This window comes from Acartia tonsa, chromosome 2 (genome assembly GCF_053477335.1).
Source record: "Acartia tonsa isolate MP-2025a chromosome 2, ASM5347733v1, whole genome shotgun sequence".
Lineage (NCBI taxonomy): Eukaryota > Metazoa > Arthropoda > Copepoda > Calanoida > Acartiidae > Acartia > Acartia tonsa.
This window is the reverse complement of record NC_137261.1, coordinates 21,381,001-21,393,137: the sequence shown is the minus strand read 5'-3', so window position 1 is coordinate 21,393,137 and position 12,137 is coordinate 21,381,001. Positions and strand designations below refer to the sequence as shown.

The window sequence follows — 12,137 nt, the reverse complement described above, 5'->3', positions numbered from 1 at the left end:
ACTAACAAAACATTATAATAGAGTGGATGCACATGGGTGACAAGAATCTTTATAAAAATATCAGCTTTTTAGGTTTAATAGAAACCAAGATGCTTACAGACCGACCAATAAAACAAGTAGATTTGTTCCTAAATAGGCCATAGTAAGTTATAAATTAGCTACTAAAAAAATACCATCCTTGCATCTTTTCTTGTGTAAATTACCTGAAAATAAAAAAAATCTTCATTATCTTATGAAGACTTTAATGGATAATTCTTTGAAATTCTTGCTACGCTGCATATGGACAAAATCTTACTCTTTCTACTATAATTCAACTAAAATTACATATTATTTTAAGAGCCTCAGGGATAGGGATAAAGACTAACAGTTAATCTTTCCCTGAAATAATATGTGGCTATTTCTCGGAGGATAAAAGGGTTGTAAATTTATTAAAGATTTTTTCTTTGCTTTAATTTTTTTAAAAATCTTATTTGAAAAGAATGATCCCTTTATCCCTAGTTATGAAGTTCTAAAGTTAACCATCTGACGTAACATTGCGTCACTTTTTCCCTTTTTTTGACAAGATTTGGACAGACAGACAGGTCACAGTCATATTTTAGTGGAATTTAAGATAGAAAAGCTGTAAAAAATTACAAACAAAATAAAGAGACTTTTTATTAAATGAGTTTCTGATTAATTTCAAAAACATGTATTATGCTATACTCAAATGTATTGTTTTATTGGTACACATTGTTCCCAGTTTCTGTTACTTTTTTAATGTAAAACAAAATGTATAATATTTTTATAGAAATTTGTAATTGGTATTATTTTAGTTTTAAGAATTGTTGAGTCTATTATGGAAATTACAAATATACAAAAAAACAGTACCTTATTCTGAAAATAGTATTTAAAACGCAACACTTTTTTATTCAACTTCCAATATAATTCCGTAGTAAGAAACAAGCCTCTTTTCTTGACATAGAAAACATTAATTTCATCTTTCTTCCCACCAGACCATTATTAAAATTATTATTGTTGTAAATACACAATCATTCTAATAATAAATATCACGGACAGAGGGGTAGCCAATATGATAATCAAAAACTTGCTGTCACAAATTATATTTAAAACTTTTTGTTGAGGAAAAAAGTTTTATGATGTAAAAAATTAAATTAGACGAAATATTTACTTTAAAAGTGAAGTATGTCTTTAAACAATTTTGAAAAAAAAAATACACTAATGTATATCAAGTAGGTATTGTCAATAAATCACTATATATGATATTATCGTTACTTATTCGATTTAAAGCAATTTAAGTCATGAATTTCTTATATACTGACCATTGGTCAATTAAAATGGCCTGCTATTAGTTATTTTGTGTATTCGCCTATCTTTGTATAACTTTTTTATAGGCACTGTAAAGAGCTTCTAAATTCAATTTTCAAGTGGACAAACTTGCCTTAATTACAGAGTAACAGCGCTGCTAAAAAATAACCTCCTCTACTATCCATATCTTGGAGAATAAATATTGAGAATCATTTAAACCGCCATTACTAAGATTTTAAGTGATGATAAGTGGGAAAACTTATTATCAAATTGATTGTGTAGTCGTAAGAAAAGAAATTAATTTCCCATTATTTGTTTGTAGTATCCAACAAGGGATAGGACAATTAAAGGTGAAATTTATTTCAATCTACACATTTTATGTCAAGTTGGGTATCTAGATTCCAAAGGCAAAATCTTACACCAACAAATTGCGTGGAAAAATCTATTGATTGTCTTATTTCTAATCCCTGGGAAAATAAATAACAAATTCGATTTGTTCGTTTTTTACAACTTGTTTAAATTTTTTTTTTTTTTTGATTATAGGATCTTTAGGCAAATTCTGAAAATGTAGCTGCCGCCACAAAATTTTAACTCAGACGCCAGACACCGCACAACGTCTAAGCAATCCATAAGTTCTACTGTTAGCTAATTGATAAGCCTCACTGTTAGCCACGGCAACCCGCAGCCAACCTTAGTAACCTGGCTGTAACTGCCGCAACTGTAAATTTTAACTTTTTTTATTTTTTATGACAGTTGCATTAAAAGTAGACACATATTTTTCTTAATACAATTGGTAGGTTTTCTCAATATATCATATACATATATTACTATAGTGGCCAGGCCAAGCCACTTGAGGCCTAAAAGGGCACTTAAGAGATGGTTGGAGGAAGTCGAACCTCAACTTTTCCCATTTAGTAAAAAAATGTAAAAAAAAACTTTTTTCAGGTGGGGATATTTTTTTCAGGGGTGAAGGAGAAGTGCCCTCACACAAAATAGTTTTAAACCTTTCGTAGACCTATAAGAAGCTTTAATGTGAAGAGAAAGAGTTTCGATCGAGAAGTTAAAGATTTCTTAAGCTACAGACACAGAGACCAACATCCTATTATTTTTATATAATAGTGGCCTCGCTCCTAGTTTCATATACATATAGAGAAGGAATTGTAGGTTTCCCGTAATTAATGTTTTAACAAGGATGACAACATCCATAAAAGCGAAGCACTGAAGCGGTAGGACAAACGGACATTAACACATGTATAGTGTCATAACTGAATAATCATAATATAAATGTATAAGAGTCAAAGCAAAATTGTAAGTAAATTTGTTGAAAAACTGCTTGGTTCAGGATAATGTTTATGGACATACTTACATTTTTAGGACTTGATTATAGAGTTGCTTCGCTTATCAAATTATACTTTGTTGTCCCAGGAATTAATATACCAAAAATCAGATCAATCGGATGATTAGATCACATAAAAATTTGTTGTTAAAAAAGTAAAAAAATCAACATGTTTAAAATAGACGTACGGACATTTTGGTGATGATTATAGAGTTGCTACGCTTTCTAAATCGTACCTAACTACTAAAGGAATCACCATGCAAAATTTGAAATCGATAGGACAATTCTAACATGCCAAAATTAACGAAAAAAGCTATCCGTTACGGACGTACGGACGGACGTACGGACGGACCGACCCTAATTATAGAAAAGCTTCGCTTTTAATAAGAGAGATTTAAAAAAAAACTAAAATACATGGCCAGTAGGTGGAATTATTTAGGACATTTCTTTAAGGTGTTTTACAAAAGATGAAAACATAGCCAGAATATTTTAAAGCTATGTCATTATTATAGAGGTATATCTCAACTATTCTAATATTTATTATATCGAGACAGTTTCCCTTACATCTTTTTATTTTTGTTCTTGTTTACCAAAATTACTCACTAACATGCCAAATTTTAAATTGTTTATTACAAAACAAGGATGACAACATCCATAAAAGCGAAGCACTGAAACGGTAGAACAAACGGACATTAACACTTGTATAGTGTTAGAACTTAATAATTATCATAATATAAATTTATAAGAGTCAAAGCAAAATTGAAAGTAAATTTGTTGTAAAACTGCTTGATACAGGATAATTTTTATGGACATACTTACATTTTTAGGACTTGATTATAGAGTTGCTTTGCTTATTACATTATACTTTGTTGTCCCAGGAATCAATATACCAAAAATCAGATCAATCCGATGATTTGATCACATAAAAATTTGTTGTTAAAAAAGTAAAAAAATCAACATGTTTAAAATGGACGTACGGACATTTTGGTAATGATTATAGAGTTGCTACGCTTTCTAAATCGTACCTAACTACTAAAGGAATCACCATGCAAAATTTGAAATCGATAGGACAATTCTAACATGCCTAAATTAACGGAAAAAGCTATCCGTTACGGACGTACGGACGGACGGACGTACGGACGGACGGACGTACGGACGGACCGACCCTAATTATAGAAAAGCTTCGCTTTTAATAGTTTGGAAAACCATAACTTATGTTGTCACAAACCTAAACGGTGGGTTCTATGGACTCTTACTCACGGAAGATGAAAAGTATTTTAATTCGTTGTTTCTAATAAAAACACTTGAGACAAAACTTTTGTTTCTTCGTATTTTTATGACACATTTCCGTTATAGAACCAAAAATAAAACCATAAACACAACAAAAGGGTAATTCAAGCTCAAATTTTAACAAAATAATCTTACTACAAAGTATTTTGAACATGAATAGGTAGACTAAAGAAAATACAATCTAGAATTATCTTAACGCAAACACTTTATATACAGATGGAATTTAGAATTATTGAACCGAAAACTTTTTTTAAATATCAAAAGCTAATTAATCTAATACAATCTGAAATTAAATAGTAGATATTTTAAGAGTAAACAACTTCAAAATTCTAGCCAAAAAGGTAAAACAGAAAATTAAATTCTTAAAATTTTTTGGATCATTGCTCAAAATCTTCTATTTTAAATATTTGCATAATTTTTATGTAAATAAATTATGATGCAATTTACGTAATCTTGATAAATAAATTTCATTTGCAAAATTACAGCATCATTCATAGTATATCATTCTGCCAAATTGTTATTTAAATAGAAAATATAATTTTTCAGTGATTTCCTTCAAGGGGCTTTTCGAGCACTAAAAGCCCAACTCCAATTTATTTGTGTTTCAGCTACAATTACTTCTTAATGTGATAGTCATAGCAATATAATAAACCAGTTTATTTGATGGTCTTTTTTACACAAAAAATTTAAAATTTTACTTAAAACTATATGAAAAATATTTAATTTATAGTATTTTTCTCCGACAATTACTAACACAGTAAAATTTTCTATAATTTTACATTAAGACAAATATAGTCTTACAGTATTATCCAGATCAAATTTTTAAACAATTTAAAAAAGAAAATAATAAAATGATGACCATTCTTTTGAATACTATGTAAACTTAAACTTATAAATTATAATACCAACATTTTTAACAGGTTAAAAGAACAATATTCATTCAGATTGATTTTATAGTAATTTGGCAACAAAAATAATTTGCTTTTTTTATAACGAGTTTTAAATAAAGCTACAACAAATTTTTTATTGATTATATTTATATCATAAAGTTTGGTATAGACTTTTTTATTATAACTACAGTGCATTCTTCCTAACCGACTCTTTCAAATAGCCTAATAGCAAAAAAAATTAAGATTCTTTAAATTAATTTCTCGTATTCATTCGAATCCGGTGGATAGGAACCGGTTCTCATCCATACGAAAAAACTATGTCTAGCATCGTATTATATCCAGTTTTCTACGAATATAGAAATGTACAATCATAAGATTAAAACCAGTTTTTTTAGCCGGTGCCTCCGGCACCTCGGGGCTAAAAAACTAGTTTTAATCCTATAATTGTACATTCTATATCCGCGGAAAGCCGTTTATAATACGATACGAGAAATAACTATTCTCGTATTCATTCGTATCCAGTGGATAGGAACCGGTTCTCATCCATACGAAAAAACTATGTCTAGCATCGTATTATATATCCAGCTTTCTACGAATATAAAAATGTACAATTATAAGATTAAAACCAGTTTGTATAGACCGTTCCTTCGGCACCTCGGGGCTAAAAAACTGGTTTTAATCTTATAATTGTTCATTCTATATCCGCGGAAAGCCGTTTATAATACGATGAAAGAAATAACTATTATCCGACTATAAACTCTTAAAAAAAACGAAGTGTTATAATATTAAGATAGTCAATTAAGCAATTTAAATCAAATTTATAACGATCAATCCTGACGTTTATAAAATAACATTCAATGTGTCACTTTATTTATATAGGATAGTTTTTTCACATTGATATATGTTAAAAATAAAAACATTATTCGATAAAAATAGATTGTACACTACGACGACATTTAAGATTCTACAATGGTTTTAAAATAAAAAAAATCTTCCAAAACGATTCTTTTCAATACAATAGATTTCAAAAATAGGATTTAATTTAATACTTAATTAAATTAAACTTCAACATTAATTAATGTAAAAGTAAATTAAAATACAACCTTTCATTTATCTTGTTAGACCTTTTATCCATTTTAGATTAACATTGATATGTAAACACCTCCACACACAAATATAAAATAGCCGACTATTACTAACCAATTATGCAATTTAAGAATTATTTTGTGATTTACCATTTTTAAAATTCTAACAAGAAGTGTCCGGTTTTTGTTGGCGCTCCCCGCCTTCAAATTTCTCCAGTCCTCATTTAAAAAAATATTTAAAAGCAGAGAGAGTCACCAAATATTTCAATAGCGTTTTCTTATTCGTTGGCTTAACAACTTTGGGTGCTACAGTGAATTTTGATTGGTTGCTTCATTAAGTTGAGTGTTCAAACGTTTCAACCACTAATTTTAATCTACAAAAGGAGTTAGTTTGCGTATGATCTTTGGGGATGTACATCAATTTAACGGCCATTGTCTTATTCCTTTAGATCCCGGATTTTAAACTGTCAAGTGCGGTATCGGAGTATATGTAATTATTTTGTTAGAGCACATAAACTTTACAATTGTCTTTTATACATGGCTATCCTTTACAAAAAAATTTCATTTTACCCTATAATGCATCCAACAATATTATTTTTTTGCGTGCCAATGTTAAAAAAAGAAAAGATAATTTGCATATCTATGCATTTACTCCTTGCCAATTAGCTTGTTTAAATTTGCATCTTTTTAGGAGCACAGCTGCTCAACAAGTACAATCACAATGGTTTCGCTTTATATTTATGCTGTTGATAGAGTTAGCAAACTAAAACTATCTTTACATTATAATTCTTCGGGTTTTTTTCAGACAGTTTATACTCGGATAAATTTATTTAAAGAATCTTCAACCCAAAATTATGTTTTTACACTTTTTGTCAGTAATTTACTTTGTATCGTAAAAACGAGTTCATTTGTACACTACATACGGACATAATTATTCTTGTATTAAATATTATTTGTGCAATAAAATTCCTTTTTTTGATGTCAAAAAGATAACATGCCTTTTATTGAAAAAAAGAAAGAATTTTTTTTTAAAGTAATACTTGGCCATTCAAAACCTTTTGTTAATGTTAAAAGTAAAGATGCATGTTTTTATGGTATATTATTTTCATATATAGCTTTTAAAATGAATTGTATTCTACCTTTTTCTTGTTTCACTAAAGACTCAATTTATTTAAGTGCAATCATCTTTATGAGACAATTTTGGAGTATACCTTCCCAGAGAGAGATAGAGAGAGAGAGAGAGAGAGAGAGAGAGAGAGAGAGAGAGAGAGAGAGAGAGAGAGAGAGAGAGAGAGAGAGAGAGAGAGAGAGAGAGAGAGAGAGAGAGAGAGAGAGAGAGAGAGATGGAGAAGGGAGACAATGGGCTGTTTAATGTTTATTACCCTAGCCCCCAAGTTTTATAATAACTTTTTCTTATTCGTTAACTTAACAAATTTGGGGATTTTTACTAACTTTTTCAGGCTAGTTTATCAATTTGAGTGTTCAAACGTTTTAACTACTAATTTTAATCTACAGAAGGGGTAACTTTGTTTGTCATTATTGGAATGTACATCAATTTATTGACCATTGTTTTATCTCTATAGATCCATAATACCCACTATCAAATTTAAGGACCGGTATGATCTCAACGGATCAACTGCAGTTCACGGTAAAATATTCTTGGTAACGAATGTTTCCAAAAATGAAGGGTACATCGGACTGTAAAGCATTATTAGGGATGTACATTAACTTTTGTCTATTGTCTTATACCTTAAGATCTCTGAATTTTTAAAAAGGTAAAAGATCGGGTAAACAATCAAAGAATTACAATGATTATATGATTTTGAATTGTAAAATACCCCCTGATAATTCAAAAGCATATTGTTACTTTTACAATGATCTTATGTTGATATGGATCAACTACAGTTGACGGTAAAAATATTCCTGGTAACGAATATTTCCAAAAATCTATGAATTTTAAACGCTGCTAGCTGCTAAACGGCTGAACGTACAGATCATACCCGCACACCATTTTAAGCGGCATAAGAAGGACTACAAATAATCTGGAATAGCCAAGATAAAATTATGCACAGGGAAAGCTTCACAGAAGAAAAATAGGTCTTTTTCGCGCATTTATCTGCACTGTGAGATAATTATGAATTATTAATTTATGGCTATTCCAGATTATTTGTAGGCCTTCTTATGCCGCTTAAAACAGTGTGCGGGCATGATCTGTGTGTTTAGCCGTTTGGCAGCTAACTGCCTTAAAAATCATAGATTTTTGGAAATATTCGTTACCAGGAATATTTTTACCGTCAACTGTAGTTGATCCATATCAACATAAGATCATTGTAAAAGTAACAATATTTTACAATTCAAAATCATATAATCATTGTAATTCTTTGATTGTTTACCCGATCTTTTACCTTTTTAAAAATTCAGAGATCTTAAGGTATAAGACAATAGACAAAAGTTAATGTACATCCCTAATAATGCTTTACAGTTCAATATACCCTTCATCCTTGAAAAAATATCTTCTTTAAATAATTTTGAGACTTACTTTAAAAATACTTGAACAATGCTCATATTTTCTTGTATTTTAACATATGTTTAAAAATCTATATTATGTAGCTGGATAATTGTAGGGGAGAGAATGTGATGTAGATTAATTCAACCGTCAATGGTTGGAGGCAAATAAGAAATGATGTTAATAGCAGTGCATTGTATGAATATTTATTCAAACTGCAAGAAATCACTTGCAGTGCCATTCTTAGTGACCAATACTTGCCCATTGACAAATTGTACATGAAGGACAATATTTTTCCATTTATACACTTTATTTTTTTTAAATGGAGTGTTTGTGAAAGGCATATAAAAATGATCACATAAAAAATGTTAAGTATTGGTCATTGCCATTTAAGATGGCCTGATCTTAAAGGACACTTTGCAAACTTCCATTAGAATTAAAAATAATTTCAATATTACCAAAATTTGAATTGGAATTATTGAAATAAAAACTAAAGGGTTTTTACTAAATCCTTAGTTTTATTTTTTTTCTAGATTTTTAGAAAGAACGATGGAATCATAATCATTATAGATTATTTTTCGTCTTAGGCTGGTTTGAATTATTAGAATAAGAGAAAATAGTATTTTTTTATATTTCTCCAGTCCAAATAGGTTAAAGTTTGTGTGTATTAACTTTATTCTCATAGAAGATTAATTCATCACAAATTGTCCTATCACAGTTAAAAATAACACATAAAAAACAATCTAATTCCATGCTACCACAGGCAAATTTATGAGATAGCCAAAATGGATAAGAATTACCCATAATTCATCCTTTGTTAAAAAACTTATAGAAAAATGCACTAGTGTCCTTTGAATGGTGGTTGTGCTCAAAAACCTGAACCTACGCGGAAGCCTCACAGTAAAATGTGCACATAATATAGTTTAAAAAATTAGGAGAAGTTTTAGCAAATTTTGGTAACGAAAAGAACGAGGAGATAATAATTGATTTACATTTTAGACCCTCCTCTCAACTATAACAAAATATAATCATCAAAATGGTGGGATTAGTTTATTGTCCAAGAAAATTCATAAGAAAATATTTAACTTTTAATCTCTTGTAACTTCAATAATTTAGGGTAAAAATCTAAAACTATACCCGATTTGTTTTTATCAATTAGTAATCATAAATTGAGACGGCTAAAACTTAAATATTTCATTGTTGATTATTAGAAAGATGTATTTTTGTTAAATTCCGTCACATTATAGGAACACCCCTTTATTTCTTGTTTTCGGTGCTTTAGCGCACCTAGGCTATGTTAATATGTACATTTAGATTTTATACATATGTACATTTAAAGAATATATAGCGAAGGTAACAGCTGAAAAAAGGATACTAATTAAAACGTAACAAGGATGACAACATCCATAAAGGCGAAGCTCTGAAACGATATGACAGACGAACATTAACTTTTGTTGAGTGTCAGAACTGAATATACAAAATATGAAAATATAAGGTTTGACAAAATTATACCAACGTAAATTTGTTGCAAAACTTCTTAAATACAGAATTCTGTTTAAGGACATACTGACATTTTTAATACTTGATTATAGAGATGCTTCGCTTATAATATTGTACCTTATTTTAATAGGAATCAGTAATCAAAAAATCAGATCAATCGGATGTTTTTATCACATAACAAATTTTTATTAAAAAAGGAAAAAAATCAACATGTTTAAAATGGACGTACGGACATTCTGGTAATAATTATAGAGTTGCTATGCTTTCCAACTCGTACCTAACTACTACAGGAATCACCATGCAAAGTTTGATAGGACAATTCTAACATGCCTAAATTAACGAATAAAAGCTAACTCTCTCGGACGTACGGACCGACCCTAATTATAGAAAAGCTTCGCTTTTAAAAAGTAAAGACACGTATCTAAGCAGCTACTTTGGTTAGCTTAAAATCATTTCAAATTCAAGACTTGTAAATCAGGTGCATGTCATATCTCGTATCTCCTTGGTCTGTAATATTCTTACAGTTGTTATTCTAATTAATGGACATTTTGCTTAAAGCAAAATTTCTTTTACTGTACTTTGATTAGGTTTATAACAGATAATTTTACTTAAGGAACTATATGTTTGTTATGGGAGATATAACTTCTTCTGTACGTTATTTGTATATCATTCTAAAACAAGTTGTTCTGTTGCTTTTATCAATCCTATTTTTTCACGAAAAGAATAAATTGTGAGGATTTTTATATAATTTTATATAATACTTGAATTGCTTTAGCTTTCCAAACACAAAGAAATTTGATTCGCCAAATTAAATATTAAATTTATGATCTAATAACTTGAAATTAAGAATAGAAGGATTAATTTCAATCGAGCATTAATTATTTAATATACATTTTTAAACTTTCTGTAATAATTTAATGTATTTGAAATTTTAAACAATAATTTAAATCTTTTCTTGTTATACATTTACAGCCAGGACAAATATGTTCAAAAGTAGCATAGAATTATCATTAAAAATGATGTTTAGAAAAAAGTATACTACAAAGGTTTAAATAAGTATGGATTCATTCTGCTGTTTCCTCTGGGCTTGACTTATAAAAAGGAGCTAATTAACTACTATTATACTATTTTATTTTTTATGCTTTTAAAATAAAACTCTGGTTCAAGACTTATCATCTTAAGTATAGATTATCCAGATAAGTAGCTGGATGAATAAAATCTTACCTGGAAGAGTGATGATAGTTATAGCTGGTTGGCACATATGGGTAGGTGTGTCTCCACTTGTCCTCCAACCCTCCCCCATTATAATAGGGTACTGCAGCACCCTGCTGCTCGTAACCTCCCCTCCGATAGGGGTCAGGATACAACCCATCTCTGATAAGTTATTTACTTCAGGTTTTTTAAACATATTTTATTTTGAATGAAATTGAATTATAAAGATTATGGATAATTTCTTATTAAACTGACAAAAATATATTGACAAACTATATTTTTTTAAAAAAGAATAACACCGAAAAATATTATACGTCTTCTAAAAACAGTGGAGTAAATAATCCTTTCCTTATACTGCCGCCTCCTCCGCGCCTGTCCATGGAGCCGCCATACCCAACGGTTCCGTACGGATTGTACGACCCGTAACCTGGATGGATAACAAAAACATAATTTTCATGATATGATGAACATATTAAATACACATATGTAGTAGAACATTGTACTTATTCACTATCCCCTTAGAGTTAAGGGTAGCGTGAAAAAATTAACGGTCCTTTACCAAAATAAAAAAAAAGGCTTTGGCACTTTTTTTTTACATCTTAATGTCTGTCTGAATAAATTGCTTTTCTAATCTCCCCCCCCCCAAAAAAAAAGATTTTTTGCAAATGTTTTTTTTGCACTGAACGACAAATAACTCCTCTCTTGTTTTCTGTATTACACCTCAGGGAGTAAGGGAGGGGACAATGGGCAATTAATTCAATTTGAGAGTTTTTGAAGAAAGGCCATGAAAACCAGAATAATCCCGAAAATATGGTGGAAATTGTAAAGTGATTGTTGCTTAAATCTAGAAAACCATAAACTAAGAAAAAAGTTCCAAGAAAAAAAGCAATCATTTGAAAATAAGATTACCAGTATTACAGACTGACATAACCATTCTATATTTAATTACTAGAAATATCTCCCTGGATCTCTTCAGATGACAGGGAAAGAGAAAAGATATTTGGGGGCAAGTG

At 29.6% G+C, this 12,137-nt stretch overlaps 1 protein-coding gene across 1 annotated transcript in view; it reads right to left on the bottom strand.

Annotated features, from left to right (window-relative positions):
• LOC145312466 (sodium-dependent nutrient amino acid transporter 1-like) overlaps positions 1 to 11,548 on the bottom strand; it is a 36,527-nt gene extending 24,979 nt beyond the window's left edge. Inside the window, exons 1-2 of the mRNA XM_080151724.1 lie at positions 11,475 to 11,548; positions 11,137 to 11,288 (exon numbers count right to left, since the gene is read on the bottom strand). Coding sequence (XP_080007850.1) covers positions 11,137 to 11,288; positions 11,475 to 11,504 — 182 coding nt within the window. The 5' untranslated portion in view covers positions 11,505 to 11,548. The remainder of the gene's footprint in view (positions 1 to 11,136; positions 11,289 to 11,474) is intronic.
• Positions 11,549 to 12,137: the final 589 nt, after the last annotated feature.